This window comes from Cyanistes caeruleus, chromosome Z (genome assembly GCF_971803275.1).
Source record: "Cyanistes caeruleus chromosome Z, bCyaCae1.hap1.1, whole genome shotgun sequence".
NCBI classification, from domain to species: Eukaryota; Metazoa; Chordata; class Aves; order Passeriformes; family Paridae; genus Cyanistes; species Cyanistes caeruleus.
In genome coordinates, this window is record NC_141732.1 from 39,164,058 (window position 1) to 39,185,990 (window position 21,933).

Genomic DNA, 21,933 nt, shown 5'->3' on the forward strand with positions numbered 1-21,933 from the left:
CACATGGCAAAAATAGTTATTACATGGTAAAGAATTCTTTCCCATTTGCTTTTGAAGAGCGTGAATAAAAATGGCATGTAGCAGAGGTACTTACACATATCTGAATCTATAATATCTGAATCTTAAGACAGTTTGCAACAGTCAGTTTCACATCTGTTTTTATAAATGGCATAGAATTGGACACAATGCAGCTATATATATGTGTGTTAATTGCCACAAATATGAAGAAAAACTTCCAGTAATTAAAATTTCTTACTTGCTTGTCTTGGCCTGCAGCTGACACTGGTTTACTTTAAGAATACCTTTGTTGTATATTTACTGCAGTAAAAGATTTTTTTTTTTTTTTTGGTAGCATCTAAATTGAATGTGCAGCTCTTGAAAGCTGAAGGAGAAAATAGTAGCTGAATTTACATACACGCTGCATGGAGTTGCTTATATATATGCATGTGTAACCTTACCTTTATAATATATTCATGAAGTGATACAGGAAAATGTAGAGACCTGTCCATAGTGAAAATGGTTTGAATTTTGTATGTAGATTTTTTTTTTAATGTACAGTCTATGGACTTTTGTTTTGAACATTTAAAAATGTATTAAATCATTAAAAATTTATTTGTTTAAGTAATATAGGCAGTATGAAAATGAATGAATTCTGAAATTTCTATTTTGATTTTTCTCCTTGTAAAATTTTTACTTTTTTTCCTAGTCAAAAACTGATTCAATGTGTGTGATTTAATAAATAGAAATACATGGGTGCTTCTGTTTATACAGCTCAGGCAACTCTTTTGTTGTCTTGCACAAAATTTATAAGACAAACGAAAGAAATGCTGTGACTTCTAGTCAGATCCTGCCTCTTGTAACAAAATGCAGTTCCCCCAAAGCTTATTAATGATAAAAAGCTGCATTGATACTGAAGTTGGCTAAAAATTAACTTTTAACACAATTTGAGGTATTAGAAATCAGACATTGTTTATTGGAGGTCTGGACACATTCTGAGGATTTTTCCTCTAATTGAATGTGTGTCATGAAACTTTACAACAGGGTATTTATTCCATCATGATCATACATATTCATTACAGCATACTTCCTAGGTAATACATAAACATCACTTTTCCCAGAACTAATTTGCATGCATCTGCCTTCTACTGGAAGTCCTTTTATGATCCTAGAGTGTTGTCCATAGGGGTCTCTGGTCGTTGTATTCACTGGGTGCCCCCAGTGTTGTAAGGACTTTGCTTTGAACTTCTTAGGTCATGCACTGTTGTTTCTTGTTGCTTAACTTTGCCACAAAAACCACTTATGTTCCTCATTATCTGTTTATCTACTGGTTCCAGCTACTAATTTAGCATCCTGTATGTCACTTTTACATTCTTTAATCTAATTTTCTACCTAGAATTAGAGCTTTATTTTGCAACTTCAAGGAAGTGAAAATTTCTATTCTCTATTGTCTGTCAGCAGGTAGATAGCTGTCTACAATTTCCCTCAGAATCTTCCAATCTAATGTATGTAGTTCATATTAAAAGTGAAGTGTCAGACTTTTGTAGGATATAAAAAATTTAGATCTAAAATAATATTTTTTTGATATTTTAAGATTTCTTTGTGGGGTTCTTGTCACCAGCTGGAATTTAGTAAATGCATATGGACTGGCATGGTTTTTAAGTGATTGAGCTCTGGGTGCAAATATCACCAGTCTGTATAATTTGTTAAACCCCTCCAGATGGCAGGTAATACTCCCATGTTGGATGTCCTTTTCCTTTCCTTTCTTTCTCTAAAGTAATTTGCTGACAAGTCTATTGGATGGTCTTTTAAAAATAGAAGCGATCAAATATCTCTGAAGTATTTTAAAATGACAAATCCTTAGAAAATAGAATTTAGTTTTCAATATTTATGCCTAAAATATATTAAATGGATAGGAAATGTTGCTATTTGCAAGCTCTTTGATTTATTTTTCTGAGTCAGTTTGAAGCCTTTGGGGACACTGGGAGTGAGGGGAAGTACTGCTTCTGAACTACTTAACTTTGTGTACTGACAAATAGAATTGCAGCTGCTGTTTTCGTATCTGAGTTTTGTGTGAACAAAGGATAATTAAGAGATGTGTCTGTTCATGGCTTACTTACTTGTCCTTAATTTCACACAGAAGAACATGTTCTGCTATGTAGAATGGGAAGACTTTGTCCTTGAGTGCTGCCCCAGTATTAATTTGAGCCAGAGATGTTTGTGCAGGAATGCCAGCCATTTCAATGTTTGTTTGTTTTTGTTTTTTCTGAAGAGAGTTAGAGTGGCCGAAGCTGAGCTCTATGTCTTTAACCCAGAGCACTATATCTTTAATCATCCATTGGGGTTTTCTCACAAAAATTCCTGTTCTTCTTACCTAGTGTAGCTTGAAAAGGTTTCTAGCCAAAATCAGTTTTTACCTCATACAGTCTTTCTAAGACCATTACATCAGGTCTTCCTTCAAGTTTGTTTTGCAGTCTGATGTATGCAGAGAATGGTCATTTTGCAATTTGGAGGCAACAGAATGTGATTATTTTCTGCAGATATTCTTTACAAGGCGTCTTTATTTTCATATACTGTATATATTATTTACCAGCTTCTTTAAATGTTGCACTGAAAGTATCACTTGCTGTATCGCAGCACAGAATTCAGTGTCATTGAATCATGATCTGTGGGAAGTTTACAGCTAGTATATGATCATGACAAATATAGATCATTGGGGGAGAAAAAAAAAAAAAAAGCCAAAGAGATACAGGGTGATGCCTGCAAAATCAAGGGAAGAAATGGAAAGCAGTGGACAAGAATTTCACCCATATCTTCATCTGCATTCAAGTGATCTAGCAGTTCAAACCATGTTTTTTCTCAGGAAAAACTCCTCCTTTCTTAAATAACATTTATGGTAGCATACAGACTTCAGGACTTCTAAAGAAGAAATGATGACTTTCTCTACCACACAGCACACTTCCTTCTTTTCTGTTTACAGCTCATAAAACTTGGTGTGCTGCTAGTAAACTATTTTTGTACTTACTGCTAATCAAAAAAAGATTAAGCCATCAGTATTGATTCCTTTTAATATTAAAACCCTGTATCTGCAATGCTCAGAGGTACAGTATATGCAAAATATTTGAGTCAGTCATCTGTGATAGTGCTATGAAATGTCTTTTTTCTGATGCTGAATTTACTAGAAATCAAAGTGGAACAAACAGGTTGCTGAGAATTCTGGGTGTGTTCATATTTTTTTGAATTGTAAGGCTTAGTAGTATTTACTAAGAATATTTGGTCTGAATATTCATTTAAGGTTTGAGAAGAAAGATGAAGAGTCTCACCACTAGAAAGTTTTGGAAATGCTTTCTTGTGAATCAGAAGATAGAAAACTGTATGTCAGTTGTTACTATAGATGTTGGAAGACTTTACTGCTAAGCTGCTGCAATTGACGCAAATAAGATGTGGCACTTCATTAATGCTATTTTTTCCAGTGGTAGTGTTGTTAGAATAGCCATATATGATTATTCTTTTAAGTAAATTAATTATAATTTTTTGTAAAAAAAAAAACAAACTACAGTGTTGATCTCTTCAGAGGCTTTTGTATTGGAAGATGTAGAATTAATAGAAATCACAATTAACAATTGCACCTTTACTTTGGAACTAAATAGGGTAAAAATACAGTTGTTGCTGTTGTATAACATGAACTTTGTTATTCTGTTAGAATTACAGTTATGTTTAATGTAGAACTTCTCCTAGTAAAGGTTAAATTTGAAAATGAAAAGTTGTTTGGGGAAGTTGAAGTTGAGTTTTCAGACTACCACAACTAAAGAAGTACTAAGTACTTCTGTAATGCTTGTGTAGAAATAATGTAGAAATACAATTGTTATATGAAAAAGCTTTATTTTTTTTTTTTTTAAAGAAAAGGCTCTATATTTAACAATGATTGCAACTTACATTGATTTTTATTAAATGCTGATATATATCTTTGCCATGATGTGAGTTGTAAACTCACAATCTTGTCCTGTAGTTGGGATATTTTAGAAGATATTATTGTAAGCTTGGAGCACACATGTTTGTCGTGATTTGATTGTTTTAAAGGCCCATGGTTGTGGATCCCAGCTCACCTTCACTACTGCTACCACCATTTTCTCTTTCTGGATCTTCTCCGTTGATTTTATGTCAATCTGAGAGTCAAAAATGATATAGCCTTTGTGCTGGTCTTCTGGTGGTCCTGATTTGTTAGCCTGACAGAAATCTGTACAACTGAGACACAGCACAGAATCAAAAATAATGTCTTAATTTACTATTTCTATTTATTTAGAAACATGTAACTGTCCTATCCTCATGCATTTCCACTGGTTGTGGAAATGCATGAGGATGCATTGTGGTTTAACCCCAGAACTTAGTGCTGAGAACTAAGCACACGCAGCTGGTTGCTCATGCCCTTATCAGTGGAATTAGAGAGTGAATTGGAAGAGTAAAAGGTATAAAACCTATGGACTGAGATAAAGACAGTTTAAGTGGGAAATGAACATCTGTGGGCACAAGAAAATAAAACAAGGCATTCATTCACCTCTTCCCATGGACAGGCAGGTGTTCAGCCTTCGACAGGAGAGCACACGTTAAGTGTGCCGGTGACTTGGAAAGAAAAATGGAAAGAAAACTGGACTCCAAATTTCCTTATTTTCCTCCTTCTTCCATGACACTGTATTACATGAACATGATGTCACATGTCTGGAATATCCCCTTGGTCAGTTGTAGTCACCTGTCCTGTCTGTGTCCTGTCTCTGATGCATTCCCAGTCTCCTCACCAGCATGGTAGTACAAAAAACTGAAAAGGTCTTGGCTCTGTGTAAGCCCTGCTCAACAATAACAAGAACAGCTCAATATTATCAACTCTGTGCTCATCAGAAATCCAAAACAGCCCCAATCCAGCTGAAAAGGAAAAAAATTAATTCTACCCTAGCCAAAACCAGCACAACTGGTCTGTTTCATGAAGTAAACTTCAGGAAGTCCTGTTGTAATAGGAGCTGTAAGAGAATAAGGACTGGGGAGTGACTGGGTGATGGAAGATTCACAAAGAAAGCTGGTTGGTGTTTGGGAAGAAAATTACTTTATTTATAAGAGATTAGTTTTGTATCGTTATAAGGTTTCTTTTTTTCCCTGCTCCTGCAGGTGAAGATGAATTCAGGAAATGTGTGAGGTGTAAACTTTTTTTTTTTTTTTGCAGCTGAAGAGATTAGCAGGGAATATTGTTGTGTATGTCTAAATTTAGAGCTGGACACACAGGATGGAAAAAGAGCCAACTGACTTTAATCTGTAGCTGAACTGAATTTGCATAGGCATTGGAGGAAGATTGTAGACCCTTTAAATATGAAGTTAGTTGTTTATATTCAGGATTCCTGGATTTTAGGTAGAAACCAGTGTGAAGTAGCACCTGGGCCTTTTAGAAAGTATCAAATTTCAAAAGCTTAAAAGAAAAAAAAAAAATAGGCAACCCCCCTCTCCCCCCCCCCCGCCATCTTCTGAAATATCAGGAGAACTGATATAGCCGATAGTGCTTTAAATATGCTGATCTGCGTGTAAATTATTGCAGTATATGTAAGATAATTTACATTGCAGCCATAATGCTGCCATTTTACCACGTGGAATGTTTAGGACTGGCATCTTGCCTTAGGCTTAAATATATAGGAGTTGCAGACATTTTGTTTGTTTTCCACAGTTGGATGGTTCTCAGGAATGTTTCTGTGGCACAGAGGGCATATGTGCAAAAACTGCAGATATCAAGTCATGCTAATCAATTAGGATAGCCAGTCTTACATGGAAGAATATCAATATCCATTTTGGCTTAAAAATTGTATATCCACATTTAGGTAACTTCAGGAACATACAGCATACAGGAAAAAAAAAAGTTTTTATTAGTTTAAATTACTTTCTTATGTAGGAAATATACATGTCAGCCTTCATGCCAGTGTTTTTTCATCAATTAAAATGATTGCAGTGAGCATTTTTCTCATTTTATTTTGAAATTTAGAATAGAGCTTTCTTTTTATTATTTTTATATGTGAATGCATTTCCCTTTGTACTCAGTTCAGGTGGTGTTTGCAATGATTTGTGTCAGTACAGATGTGCAACAGGTTTGATGGTTGCTCTTTAGTAAGCAAATGGCTACAACTGAAAGTAGTTACTCCGAAGGTAACTACTGAGTTAGAAAGGTGCTTTCTCCCAAGTTATGAAAGACGCATTAACCATATATTATGAACTAGTTTCTTAAATAAAGTTATATTTAACAGGCAATTATGAAAAATATGTCATAATCACCTTAGTATGTTTGAGTAACAATACCAGAGATTGAGAGATAACCCAATTAGATGGGCAAAGGGCCAAGGTCTGTGTTTTCAGCCAGTGACTGTTTGTTTATAGCTCTTTGGCACTTCTGAGCCTGTTCTGAGTATATTAATTCACTGTTAAAGCTGAATCTAGTGATAGTGCTCTGGTTTTACTTTTTAGGTTTTTATGTGTTGCATACTCAGATGTCTTCCTAATGCATATGTCCCCTTACTTACATTAGTTTCAAATTGTTTTGGATCTTTGCAGTTGCTGACTTTCTAAGAATTTTGCGCGTCTGGAAAATAGAGTTGTGAATACTTTTATGTAAGTTTTGAAGTTCTTCATTCCATTTTATGTGTGGAGATTTTAAGCACTTGCTTAGTATTTTGTGGTATATGGTACTGATTTCTTTACTGTTGTGTTTTTTTGATTCCTACCGTTGTTGAAATCATTACATAGTTTTGGGTGGGACAGAGTTAATTTTCTGTCTAGTAGCTGCTACAGTGCTGTTGTTTGGATTCAAATGAGAATAATATTGAGAACACACTGATGTTTTGGTTGTTGCTAAGTAGTGCTTACCCAAAGCCAAAAGCTTTGCAGGTGCACAAGAAACTGAGAGGGATCACAGCCAGGACAGCTGGCCCAAACTGGCCAAAGGGATATTTCCTACCATGTAATATCATGCCCAGTTTATAAACTGGGGGCAGTTGGCTGAGAACTGCTGACTGCTGTTGGGGGACAGGCAGGCTGAGTGGTGATCCACTGTACATCCTGTGTTTTTTTCCCTGGCCTTCATTTCTCTCTTTTTTGTTATATACATTGCTATTGTTGTTGTCAGTATGAAGACAGTTATTCTTATTTTACTGTCATTATTAGATTGTCCTTATCTTAACTCTTTTCCTGATTCCCATTCCCATCCCACTGGCAAGGGAAATGAAGTGAGTAAGTGGCTGTGTGCTATTCTTAGGTACCAGCTTGGGTTAAACCGCAACAGAAATCCACTAAAATGTAGAGATCCAAGTCATGTTTGTCACATAAAAATGGTGATCATGTCTGTTTAACTTAAAATTAAGAAATAGACATAAAAGAAAAAATAAGTATGAGAACACATGAGAGTTTGAAGAAACTTAGAATAAATGTTGTGGGATTCTTTCCTCATTGAAAAGTTTCAAGGTATTCTGCAGCATGGGCAAAGTTAATGTGAATCTTAGTTTTTTAATCAGTCCTTAAAGAATTAGGAAACAAAACAAAAACCAAACCAACCAACAAACAAAAAGTTTTGCAAAGCCATATTTTAACAATGGTACATTATTCTTTTACAGATGATTCTTTGAGGAAATGATCTTTCAGTATAAATTTTACCTGTTACATGCACATTTGATTTCAAGTCTAAATATAAAATCTCAGAGCACAGAAAATGTGAAGTTGTACTACTCTGTAAGATCTTCCTTTTCAGTAGTACTCCTGAAAGAAGCTGATCCTTGGAAGCAGATTGCTAGTAGATATTTTGGTATGTTTTTTCACTTTTTGTCCTCAACTTTCAGATCTCTCTCTGAAACAATGTTTCATTTCTCATATTCAGTACATTCTAAGTTTATTTTGTGTTTTCTTTACCTTTTAAACATTTAGATTTGAATATTCATTTTTATTGAAAAAAACCTCCGATCTCCTGTCTTTTAATCTCTTGAATATCCTTTTTATATTTTTGGAGGAGTTGTTTATTCACCCTTGGAAAATGGGACAGACTTCTAAAGCGCTCAGTTATGCATAAATATGTTTAGGATGGAAGAAGCTCAGCTGTATTTGAGCTGGCAGGTGTCAAGAGTAACAAGAAAAACTGCTGTAAGTATGTTAGTACCAAACATAAGGTCAAGGAAAATGTAGGTCTGCCACTGCACAGACAGGGTCTGACAGTTTAATTATGGACAACACAGTGAAGATAGAAGTATTCCATTTTCTCTTTGCCTTGGTCTGCATGGAAAAGGTCAGCTCCCAAGTCTCCATGCTAAGAAGGAACAACAAAATTAACGGCAAAACACTGAATTAAGATCCAGCTGTAGTAATTGGACGCATACACATAAACAGGATTTGGTGTGATGCATCTGAATTGGTCCACCATCTATCTTACTTGAAAGGTCATTGAAGGCCTAAGTGACTGGAGAAGGTCAAATACTATACCCATGTACAGAAATGAAAATTTGTGAAACTGCAGAGCTGTCAGTCTCACTACATCTTAGGGGGAAATTGTGGAGCAAGTGTTGAGGTTTTCTCCAAGATTGTGAAAGACAAAAAAGAAAATGGCTGTGAAAACTCATCTCAAATCTACCAAGGATAAATTGTGCTTTACCAAAATGATGCTTTCTGTGATGAAGCCACTTATTCAGTGCACGAAAGAAGAGTTACAGATGCTCTGTACCTTGACTTTAACAAGGCACTTGATATGTTCTCCCCTAGGATTCCTGTAGAAAAGTTGGTAAGATACAATTTAAAATATATACTGTGAAAAGTGTCTCAACTCTAAAGATCAAAGAGAAATGTGATGTTAGTTGCTCAAAGTCAAACTGTTAGTGGTCCATAGAGTGGAATTCCTTGAAAGCTGATGCTGGGTCTGGTAGTGCTATTCAATATATTTGTAAATACTCTAATGATAGGACTGAACAATCCCTGAGTTTGCAGATGACTTTGAAGTGGAAGAAGAGGGAGATGTCTGGGAAGGAGGAGCCAACATTCATACTGAGAAACCTTGAGAGGCTGAAAAATTGGACCAACAAGAATTGTGTGAGTTTTAATAAAGGTAAATAGGAACTGCATCTGGAATGGAATAAACTTAAGTGGCAGAAGAGTCTGCGAACACACTGGCTGTGATATAGCTCTGCTGCAAAGCACTTACTGGTTCTGGGGGACAGCAAACTTAACATGAGCTAGTAGTAGTATAACATGGTGCAGAGAAGGCAGTGTCATGGACTGCATCAGGAAGAGAATTATCAGCGAATCAAGGCATATGCTTATTCTGCTCAGCATTTCATAGGCCAGCATAATGTGATTAGAGGGTTGGAGGTTGCTGAGAGGGGAGAGATAACTGGTCTTCCTATGCCAGGTAGATTCAGGGAAAAATACTCTGTTTACAAGGGTTTATATAGCGACAGAAAAGCCAGTGGGCACAGGTTGCTCTAGGGGAATAACATCCAAATTAAAAAAAATAATAAGAAAATCAGTGTGAGAAGATTAATTAAGAATTAATCACAGGAATAGCTTTCCCAGAGAAATGGTGGACTCTTCCTTGCCAACAGTGTTAAAGGCTTGGAAAGACCCTGGACAACCTAATCTAGGTCTGTGCATTTGATAGAAGTTTGGACCAGGTCATTGCTAGAGATTTTATATGAAAAGATAGAAATAAATCTCCAGGCTAGACTTGTCTCTTATTCTATCAAATAGGTGATTTTTTTTTTTTTTGTTACATTTTGGAATGTGTTCTAGATTGTCAATAGTTATGATTCATCCTGCTTGTTCTTGATTGAGCAGCCTGAACTCATTTGTGTTCAGGATTACAGTCAGTAATAGCTCTAATGGTTACAGACTGATGATCTGAGTATCCTGGGTCTGGCTGGAGGTGCAATGGAATAATTACTGTTATACCTGCATATATTGTCTGCAAAGCATTAGTGTTTTACTTTTATGTGGGCAAGAGATTTCTGTAGTGACTGACATTGTTTTGTGCTGTGGTTTGTCAAGCATGTAGCTTTACACACAGAAAAATGTTAGTTGAAAGCAAAGTAAAAATCATTAATTTACATGGTAACATGTCCTGGGATGATGTTATGATGCTTGTGTCCCCAACTGTGTGTTCTATTTATGCTTTATATTAAATTCTGTACCTTTAAGAGTGGCTCCGAGAGTGAAGGGGGGGAAAGAAGAAGCATGCAGTTTGTGTCCAGAAATGGTACTCACTCCCCTGCATCCTGCTCCTGGACTGTGCTGTCTGCAGCACGGACAGACAGTGGGACTGAGCTCTCCTTTGCTATTAGTTTTCAGCAAGCTGAGACAGAGAAGTTCCCCAGAATGTTTTTTCTTTTTTTTCTTGGATCTGTTCATTCTCGACTGAAAACCCAGCCAAACCCCGAGAGCTCACACCTGTGGCCCACCAGGGCCTGGGTCTCAGCACTTTCCAGCACTGGAGGGACTGATAAGAGACTGAGTGAACCAAGCTACACCACATGAAAAGGACTTTTTTGGATTTGCCATCTCATTGAACAATGAGAGGTTTTATTGTTTAATATTATTCAATTTCTGTTAAATAAACAGTTTTTTCCATTTCAAGGAAATCCTTTTCCTGAACCAGTTGTGGGAGGGGCCACTTGAATTTGCTTTCTGGAGGGGACCCCATCTGGAGGTTTTCTCCTAAATTTGCCCTAAACCAGAACATAACATTATTATGCTATGTAATAATATGTATTATTAATACATATTATTACAAATCAAATGTAAATTATTGTTTTGTGTGTTTTTGAAAGGATTTTAAGGATGTAAATCGGAAGTATATATTACTCGTGACTTAGTACTGTGTTAACAAAGTTACATTGTGTTAGACTTGCCACTATCTTTAAATAAATGTATTTGTTTCATAGGGCATTGTAGTTTTAAAATTGGGAGCTAAGTTGTCCTGAGCAGATTTCAGGATATAAAAGTTTTATTTCTGAAGTTCTTTGAAATTTGGAAAAAAAGAAATACGGATAAATCTTTCTGGTTTTGAATGTAAATTGACTATAGTGTTGTCCTCGCATATGTATGTACAGCTTCCTCTTGGGGTATTCTTAAACTTCTAAATGTTTATTAGTGTCCTGCTAGTAAGTTCTTGGATTTCTTGGAATAGCATCTCTAGAAGTTGCACACATCTGCTTTTAAATAAAGATAATTCCATGTACCTCAATGGATTTTCCTTTTTAGTGATTATAAGTTAATCTATAATGTATGTCAAAGTTGGCCCTTTGCCCTCAGTATTTTATTTAGTTCAGTATGTGTGGAGAAGGAAGAATATTAATTCATAGTCTTCTTAAATGCATCATGTGGGAATAGGATATGGGTTCATAGGAATTCTTAGCATTTTGATCGGTGAGGCAGTGCGTGTTTTGTACTTCTAGCTGAAAGCATTGTTAAGTTTCCTTCACAAGCTCCTTAACCTGTTTGAGCGGACTGGTGGTGCCTTTGTGTTTTGCTGTTTGCAATGTTCTTAGTTCTTGCTGACAAGATACAGAAGAATTGGATATAGTATGCAAGACAGTGTCTTCTGATATTCCCCAGTGTCACCTCCTTACTGAAATCTTGGTGTGTTGAGAACTGGTCGATCTGTGTTTGGTAAGATCAAAGGGCAAGCTCACAATAACACTGCTGCGCTAAGATTTTACTACTTTATTCTATCTCAAATGCCTGTGCATGTGTCACTTCCTTTCTTCTTCTCAGACAAAAGACGATTCAAGCACTTTCAGACACTTGATAGAATAACTTCACTGTTTAATTTTGGTGTGCCAGCTTTCTAAAAGACCTACTTTTTAATACGAAGTATTTATTGAATAAAGTTAAATTTTTAAGTATCATATATAAACCATTACATTTTCTGCCTTTTTCATTTAGCCATTTTGGGGTGTGTTTTGGAAGACAAATAGAATAGTCCATACAGGAAGATTTCTAGGCATTTATATTATTTGGAAAGTGAGGCTTATAGCTGGAACGTATTTCACGAACATAACATACAGCTTTTCAACAGTATATAAATTCTGATTAGCAAGTTAGTAAAAATATCCAAATAAGGCAGGAGGCATGGGGTCAGAGTAATCACCGTAAAAATTGGTTTCCTTTGGTGTGTTCTTTGAGTTAAAAGCCACCCTTGTCATACATATGTGTAGGTGAAAAAATTCTGGTGAATAACAGCAATATCCCTATCTTGCTGGACTGCCCTTGGCTTTCTCAAATAAACATTTTCTCTGGTATCATTGTGAAGTGGAAGTCGGGCACATGCTGTGATAATTCTCTCAACTGACAGTGTATTACAGCCAACCATTGAATTGCCAAATAATTTGAAACGAAGCAGAGGAGAGTTATTACGACAGGGTTTTTATATTTAGGGGATGTAAAGTAAAAAAAGGCAAGCAAACATTTCCTATTTTCTTTTAATATTGGAGGAGGAAAATGAGAAAGTGCTGGATCAAAATCAAGCAGAGATTTTCTTTTGGATTGACCAACCTCAATACAAGAGTATGCAGTATTTAAAACAGCATGTATCTTCCTTACATCAGTTTCAAGAATTGATCTGGAAAGACATCAGAGCTGACAACTAAAAGACTGCTGTCTTCAGGAGAAAGGTCTCTCAGTCAGAAGGTTGTCAGGTAAATTCAGGTTTCCTATCTGTTTGCTGTGTAAATTTTGAATTGATACTTCTGTGAGTTGATTCAAGAAATTTATTCACAAGTGGAGAGTGCCTGACCAAATGCTAATATAGCTGTAGGAGGAAGTGGTTGATGGTACTGTCAATGTAGTCTTTCACTGTGGCACTTCTCTTGTCCTGCGGTAGCAGCTAGTAATTTGAAAATGGCATTTCACAATCTTTAAAATGTAGTTCATAAAATGCTGAGAGCCAGGGAAATGGGAACTGGAGAGTATGACTCCTAAAATCACAGCTTCTGTTACTGTTCTGAGTGGATGAAAATCTATTAGTGGGACAAAGCATGGAGACGCCAGGAGGCTTAAATGGAGAAAACAATGATTCATGCTCCAGTACAAATCAGATGGATGTGGGGACACAATTTCAGTGTACCGTCAAAACTGCAGCAGTTCATTTGCCTCTACTCCCTGGTAGCTTGGATTTGCCCTTTTCCTCCTCAAGTAGAAGGTCTTAGAGAGTTCTGTGTTCAGTGTGGTGGGAAGGAATGGACCCACAGTAGAGCCCCTGGAGTCTGTTGGGAGTGGATGTGAGAGAAGCAGATAGGTCAAACTGTCCACAGATTTCAGCTGCGGCCCGTAGAAAAATCACAGAGTTTTGTTGTGTCAGACTTTCTGTGGTTTGAAAACCTTAGCTACTTTGTTGCTCTCAGCAGTTAAGCAAACACTATTTTCAGCGACTTTGAAGTAGAAGACCTGGGGTGCTAGGAGGGGTCTTTGGTTTTAGTTGCTGAGAGAGCAGAACTCTCTGGTTCAACCTGAATTCTCCTTCATGGCTAGCTTCAGAAATGTAACCTTTTCTACTTCTAACTTAAGAACAGATTTTGAAGAAATATTTGAACAGTTCTTTGCTATTTGGGTCAGAAATCATCAGTAATTCTTTGACCAGTTGCTGAATCTTGTAACAGGAACAAAAGTGTTAAGCTGGTGGCAGTTCTATCTCCTGTGACCCAGAGGATGCCAAGGCATATATTCTTTTGGTGTGCAGTGAATGGTTTCTGACTAAAATTCTTCCCTCTGAGAAAGCTTCAGTTACTATTACTGTTCTTTGGAGAGCTAAAATAGAAAAAGGGCTACCAAAAGGCCGCTTTCCATCTCCTTGATATCTCTGAGGGAGAAACACTTAAAAAAAGGAAATGTTAGTTTACAAAAGTTGGTTAAGTCACTAAGATCAGCTATGTACTTGAAATTTCTTTATACTAGCCAATATAGTTAATTTTAAATTAGCAGCTATATTTTAATTCATTCCTAAACAAGATTTTTGTTAAATATATAATCAATTTATGTAAATGTCTTCAAGGAAATGTATATTCTAACTGAAGGAAGAAGTCTGCAGTGTATTTTTTATTTTAGACGAGTTGAGGTTTCTTTTGGAAGAATCCATTTTTCTATGCATATATTCTAGTCTGAATAGATCAAACCCCAAAAATTGCTTTAATCTCATATTGACATGAGATTTTCTTCATAGTAATTCTAGATGTTTTCTTTATAATGCTTTTCGAGGGGATGCCCACTGAGAAGGATTTCAGTGTGCGGAAGTTTTGAGTCAGATTGCACAGCCAAAGAAGTTTTTGTTCATTAAGCATACAGTTTCTTACATAGGCACTGATTTGAACAGAGTTAAGGAGCTAGATCCAGACTTTAGCTGATATTGAGTGAATGATATTTTTTCATTCGCATGCTTGCTGATGTGGCTTTTAAAGCAACTTCCCGTTTAGTTTCTTAAACATGACATTTCAAAAGCTCCTTTTAGCTCCAGAACTCTATATGTAAATGAATTTGTGAAAGTTGCTTGCAGTTTTATATAGAGTTCTATCCAGATTTATGGATGCAAATTTTGTTTGCTTTTTGAGTTCCTGGCAAGATTTCTTTATGCATTTATTGTAAATTACTAAGGTAGCAGTTGCAATTTTTCTGCAGTGCAGGCTTAACTGTAGTAATTCCTGTTTTTAATTCCTGTACTGTTCAACTGGCCTGTCCTACTGTTGGAGTAGGGGCACATTCTAGAAGGTTGTTTGGAGGTTTCTGGCAAAGTGCCTGGTAGCGTAAATTAGGCTTAACTTTACTTAGCAGGAAATATGCAAATGCAGCCAGGACTGATGCTTCGTTGTTTTTATATTGACATAGATAGAAGGAGAGCAGAAGTCACAGTTAAATGAGGAAAGATGTAGAGCTGCGTTATTAGGCATGGTACTTTAAAGCAACAACTGTATGTCCACCAGAAAATGTCAGATTGAGATACTGATTTTCACAGGGCAAGCCTAGAGTTGTTTAGCATTACAACTAATGCTGTCAACAAAGATATGTCTAAAACTGTGTTTGATGAAGAGGATCAGGATGACCTACCATGAGTTAAGTCCAGAAAGTTAAAAGGTGAAACAAAACCTATGACTGCATAATTTAAAATTCTGAGCTACAGTCTTCACTTAATCTGGGTTCAGTGCATTTTCCTGAATGGATAGTATTCTCAGGGTAGAGAAACATAAACTTTATTTTTTTTTTTTTCTCTTATTGTCTTGTTTGGCCTTTTCTTTCATGCAAAGAGACTAGCTCAATGGGTTAATTTTTACCAAGTGGAACAAGTACAGACTAAGTTACCTTGTGACTGTTTCACTTCTTTAGAGAATGAATATGTCTGTGCAGGTTTTGCCTGTTTTATGTATTATTCATCTATAAGAAAGACAGGCTTCTGTATTTAGGTATTCTTCTTCTTATTATTACTACTGTTAGTTTTATCTTTTTTACATACTCATGAGAGAAAATACCAGCTTTTTTCCTATAAGTGAGTTTTTAATAACACATTTGTGTGCATATCTAGCTATAGTATGCTTATTAAGCAAACTAATTTTTATATACTCGTGAAGAAATAGGTAAAAATTTTCAAGATGTGGCTTTTTTTTGACAAACAAAATGATGGTATATTACTTATTCCAAAATAAAGTTAAGTAAATGAGTGGAAAGAGAGCTGAAAAAATTGGTCCATTGTAGCGTTTTTATTTAGATATATATAGCCTGTTAATGTAAAGTCATGCAATGTATGTAGTGTATGTACCAATAAGAGAATAACATGAGTACAATATGCAAAACTCATATTTATCCGACTTTGTGACACAGTTGGGAAAATAAAATGGTATGATAGATGAACTATAAGCATAAATGCTACTGTTCATAAACTATTTTAATGAGAGAAAATGTCACTGGGAAGAATATATTTATATATTCTTTATTTTTATATAAATCTGGTTATGGATAATCTCTTTTCTGTTTGTTTGTTTTGAACTTCTTCGTTTTGTTTTTGTCTTTCCTTGATAAACAGTTCATGTTTTCCTTGAAATCTATGGAAAATTTATATGACAAATTTAAACTCCTTGTTTGCAAGTAGACTTACAAATTTTAGAAATGAAGAAATATTTTGCTTTTGAAAATGTGTCTACAGTACTGTATACAGTTTGCTAACATATATATGAAATGTCACTTACAGGTGCTGACCTTAAGGAAAGGGCAAAAATGCACTCAAGTGAAGTTAGCTCTTTTGTCTCCAGGGCAAGAGCAACTATTAATGAATTGGGTAAGTGACCTCTTCCTTGAAAAATGTTTTTGTAACTTTAACCTGAGAATGCTAGATCAGAGGTATGACATAAATATGCATTGTTTATTCTTGACAGGTAGTAGAGTATACCTAACTGTGTAGTATGGGATCACAGATCTTGAATTGGAAAGAAACACATAAGGATTATTGAGTATATTGATAAATATGAATCATGGTGCATTCATTCTTTTAAAACGTTCCAAGTTGAGTTGGACTTTTTAAAAGAATGCTAGAAAAGCTAAATCTCAACTGAAATAAAGGTGATTTGACCTGCTGTTTTCATAAAGGGTGAATTGTTCACTGACATCAAAGTGCTTTAGAATTCAGTTTTTACTATTGCATTCCTGTGGTTTGTATAATTAGTACAGTCTAATACATTTTAGACATGTTAAATGTCAACTGCTAATAGAAATTTAGCCACTAAGGTATTTTAAAATTTTGTTTAATATATTTTAGCATAGTAAAACCTGTTAATAGTTTTGGATTTTAATCAACTTGTACCAATTTTTAAGGATAGTAATTTCTCTGTATGTTTTACTTTAGATATTCACCTTCAAGTAATTATATTTCTACATCTCTGCTGATCAATTTAATTATAATTACTTTTTAACAGGTTATTGCCAATATGATCTGTTGAAAAGAGAAGTATAGTGTTCCAAGTTTTAAGGAATTAATTTTCTACATTTAACTTCCACATAAAACATATTTTGTCACTAAAAATTTGGCACACAACTCTGAGGAATAAATAATTACTTGGAAAATTTATTTAGATGCATTTCCTTAAGAACACTACGTCACATTTTGGTTTGGCAGAATGTTATGAATGGATAGCAGGGTTTTTTTTAGGTTAATGACAACCTGCTGAAGAATGAAACTTTGATTAGGTAATTCATGGAGATACTTATATCCTGAAATGACTGTCATGTCTTTGAAGTGAAGTAGACACTCAAGGCTGTTTAAATAAGTGAAATCTGTAAAATACCTAGAAGTGAATAGATCATTAATTTCCTGCAGCTGATACTGTATGTCATGCTAGTACTTGTCCTTTTATTGGAATGCCAAGCAAGTGGCAACAAGTTGCTCCATTCATTTACTTTGTAAGAATTTTGGGAGACTTTCTTACCATTAAGTAATAATTTTTCAGCCTTTCTTGGCTTGAATTTACTGGAAATACTTTAAGCTGTTATTAGTGTTTAAACACGAGCAACTGGTTTCAAGATTTTCCCATGATTAGTAAATAGTTTCTAAAAACCAATTATTTTCAAATTTTTAAGTGAGAAAATTTCTAAAGTCTGAAGAAATATTTGGATTTGTCATTCTTCGCTGAATGAATGGAAAATGTTCACAGTTATTTGATGCTTTGCTTTGCCGCAGGGTTGAAAAAAGTTTGAGAAAAATGTTTGATTGTTTTCATCTTCATTAAGGTTCCTGTGAGAGTATTTAACTGAATTTACTGAATATGTGAGAAAATTTTCAGTGTTATCTAAAAGGCTTACAGTGAATTACTCGCCTCTGTCAGTTTCACTAGACCATTCTCAGACCCCCATCCAGCCTGGCCTTGAATGCTTCCAGGCATGGGGCCTCCACAGCTTCTCTGGGAAAGGTGTTCTGGTGCCTCGCCACTCTCACAGTAAATTTCTTCCTAAAACCTAGTCTCTTCCTGTTCATCTTGTCCTGTTGCTACAGATTCTTTTAAAAAAACCCTCTCCATCTCTTTTCTAGGCTCCTTTCAGGTACTGGAAGGCTGCAATTTATGTCAGTCCAAAGCCTTCTCTTTTCCAGACTGGATATCCCAATTCTGTCAGCCTTTCCTCACAGGAGAGGTGCTCCATCTCTCTGATCAATTTAGTGTTCCTCCTCTGGGTGCAGTCCAGAGCACACTCACACCAGCAGGTCAATGTCCATCCTGTGATGAGGACTGCAGAGCTGAATGCATTACCCTGGGTGGGGGTCTCATGCCATTCTCTACATCATCTACATCAGGAAATGGTAGACAGTTTCAAAAAAATATATGTAGGTGTTCAGGTTAGTTGGGTGCATAAGATACTGCATTGTGTGATGCCCTTATGAATAGCAGTGAATATTAATTTTACAGCTCCTCAAGGGTTCTTTTTTTTTTTTTAATTCTTCTGAAGAAGTGATCTGTCATTACAAACTGTAATTTATGTAGAACTATAGGGACATTGTATTTGCATTTGGTCACTCCAATTGATCTGTAAATTGAAAATAATAGCAGTATTTTTCTTCCCCAGCAACAACTAGAATGCGGTGAGACAGTTGAAGAGCAGAAACAATTTTCAAATTAATATTTACCACTGCAGAATGTTATGTAGCTAGGGAACAATATTTCCAATCTCCTATTTTGGTTTTTTTTTTTTAATATCCAAGTTTAATACTGTAATCTCTTTAAAATGTATTCTACTTCTTGCTTTTCAGAACTAGGTCATGTTTTGATAATTCCATTTGTATTCAGATGTCTGACCTAGTAAGGAGCTACATCTTTTTAGCTATATTTTCAGAAAGAAGACCATTAAGTTACCTGTATAGATAAAATACAATAAAGATTAGTTATGTGTTGAAAAACTAGACAAACCTAGCTTTTTAGAATTGTCATCCTTTGGCTTCTTAAGTTCTGTCAATGTCATAACATTTAAAATCCTTACACTAGTTGTTTTGTAAAAAACTGTAGTATCATTTTGGAATACAGCTGCAGAAGGGAATTTTCTGTAAATTGAAAGCATACTGTACTTATTTGTATGGGAATAATTTATAACTTCTTGCTAAATTTGGCTGAAGAAGTAAGACTGTAGTTTTACTTCTTACTTTATTTATAAATAAATGCTTGAAAAAATTGGACAGAGCCGTTAGTTGTGGCACTTGGAGCTTTAAGTTGGGGAGGGGGAAATGAAAACAGCCTCTATTTTTAGCAGTGGTTGCTTTTGCTAAAATTATACCAGAATTGTGGAGGTTTGTTTGGGGTTTGAGTTTGTGTGTGTGTGTGTGTCTGGGTTTTTTTGTCATTTTTTTCTTTGCTGTTTTTTTTTTTTTAATAGTAAGAATTATAAGACTGCTTGTCCATTACTACGTTCTGCCTTGAAGCACTTCATTACTGATGTGAGGCTGTCAAGAAACTGGGAGCAATTGGGAGAGAAAAGCCTTAATAGATCTCTTATAACTATGCACAGCAAGACTGGCCTGGCTAAATTAAGTCAAATGACAATGATTTCCAGTAGCCTTATTTTTGAGGATTTGGGGTCCAGGGTGGGAGGGGGAAACCCCCATCATTGTGGGTCAGATCTTCAATATGTATTTTATAGTATGCCTCCTATTAAATCCATGTTGTTCTTTATAATGATGGTGGGGACAGAGCTGTGATAGTATGTATATGTTTTGGGATTTCAGCTGCAAAACAGACAAGCTATGTATGAAGCAGAATGCAATTACCACACTCCTCAATAAAAATATTATATTTAATAAAAATAAAATATGAAGCTGCAGAAAGAATTTCAATTCAGCACATACATGTAATTACTTGATTTGACATTTGGCCCCAACCTATACTAAGTGAGAAATGCCGTTGATTAGCAAAGCTTTTCCAAAGAATGTAGACACAAGTGCCCAAATCCCATAAACAGGGAATAAAAATTGGAGACTGACTTTCTTGGTTACTTCTTAAAATTAATGTGTACTTAGGTTTGTTTTTTATTTCACAATTGGAGACAAAACACCTTACTTGTGGCCTGATGTAACTTAGGTCTGAACTAAGTTAAGAATGAGTTTGTTAATTAAATGCTAAGGTTACTTGTTTTCTGTTGGTCTTGTTGCATTGTAACAAATCTGACAGGTCTTTGTTGAAAACGTTTTATTAGTTTTGAGGCACAAGCTGTGATACAACTTTAATAAGTGGTGATATTTAGTAACTTTGTTTATACATAGTTCTATCAGTTATGGTTAGTTTTAACATGCTCCACTTTGAGTGAGATCATCTGGAATGAAAGCACCTTGTGGTCAGTTGCTTACATTTGTATTTTTTTTATTCTGTGCTTTTTATTATATTCAGAGCAGGCACAGTTCAATATTTACAGATCTTTTTTTTCTCCTTTAGTATTTTTTTGTCCTTGCTTTCAGTCATCACCAAACTTTTAATTTACCTAAAAGAGCACACTTGTTCATGCTTCAGGCAAACATCTTTTCAAGAAAGTTCCTAATTTGACTATTGAATATTGTGCATACACACTTTTTTTTTGGTTCCATGTTATATGCCATGGTTTGGTTTTGGATGCAAGCTGTGAAAAATTGGTTTCAGAGGTCCCAAGAACCTCTATCAATATTACAAAAAATTTCACTTCATTGCTGGTCTGCTAACTGCTATGCCACCTTCCCATTGCAAAGGCTTAAAAATAAGCAATAATCATCATTGGTGTGGTGGGTGCTCTGCCTTATTTTACTGTTGAATCTCTGAGGCTTCTATGGAACTTTAGTTAGCATTTTAAACCCTGGTTTAGTGGTGAACACTCAAGATTAACCAAATTTACCAAATCCACTTGTGTTTGCTGGAAGTAGATGTGGCCATCAAAGATGGAGTACTCTGGTTTGGAAATCCTTTGATAAGAACTGCGGATTTCTCTCTTAGGGAGGAGGGATACAGGCTATGAGTTGTGTTTACTGGGAAACTGAATGAAATTTCAGATAGCTGTCAAATTGAAAAAGGACAAATTACAGCAAGCAGAGCCGTGCTTAACAGCCAGCCTCAGGCATCATGGTCTTTCTGTGTTGCTGACACTGTCAAATGTAGATTTTAGCACAGTATTTTGCTTGCTGTGTTACGATGTTGCCTGTTTGATTAAGTGAACAGCATAACGAACAAAATCCTTGAGTGCCAGCATTCTGAGTATGTTGCTAGGCTCTTGGTTGTTTTCCAGTTGTAGATTTATTTCTTCTCTTAATATTGAATTAAGTTAGATAGCCTTTGACTAACTGTTGACTAACTGATCCTAGTGCTGCAGTACAGTGACAAAAATCAACATAGCCTCAGCAGTAGTTTAGTTTTTCTTCTGGTAGTAATTCCTAATGATACATTCTGGATGACAAGAGGCTCTGGACATGGCTCTTTAAGTTTCCTTCCACTTTCCACTACCTTTCCTTCCAAAGGTAGCTGTACCAAAACTAGGATGCTACTCAGTTAATGGTTAATTTGGATCAGCACAGCCAGTTTGCTCTGTGTTAAAACAGGCCTTCAGTATTATCTGCTGGCCAGGGCTTCCATTCCCTCTCCAGGGAGCCACACTGTGCATGTTCAATGTGTTGGTAACATTATTCTTTCCTCACCCTGTTCAGGTTTGAAATTGCATATTTCAATCACTGAATGAGAAAGAATAGTTTGTTAGCTCTTTGTTTTGCATGTCTTGGTCTCTGGCTCTGTTCCTTGAATGAATTTGTATTCAAAGGGTAGCAACTTCTGACATGGTACTGAAAGCATAATGTTGCTCTTCTGTTGAAGAAATCCTGAGTTCACTGATTGGACCAAGCACAAGGCTTTGACTTCAGAATTATCAAGTCTTGTAGTGAATACACCTTTTGCGTAGGTAGGCACTGGCTTGATG

The 21,933-nt window shown here is 35.7% G+C and overlaps 1 protein-coding gene across 11 annotated transcripts in view; it reads left to right on the forward strand.

Annotated features, from left to right (window-relative positions):
- The window catches only part of AUH (AU RNA binding methylglutaconyl-CoA hydratase), a 149,514-nt gene that overhangs the window by 22,406 nt on the left and 105,175 nt on the right, over positions 1–21,933 (forward strand). For 9 of the 11 annotated variants that reach the window (XR_015281089.1, XR_015281088.1, XR_015281086.1 and 6 more), the window contains one exon: positions 16,223–16,309. The exons of the other annotated variants lie outside the window; for them this stretch is intronic. Coding sequence is in view for 2 of the 9 variants with exons in the window: in XM_023944929.2 (XP_023800697.2) it covers positions 16,223–16,309 (87 nt within the window). In the remaining 7 variants the exon portion in view is untranslated. The remainder of the gene's footprint in view (positions 1–16,222; positions 16,310–21,933) is intronic. 11 annotated transcript variants of the gene reach the window in all.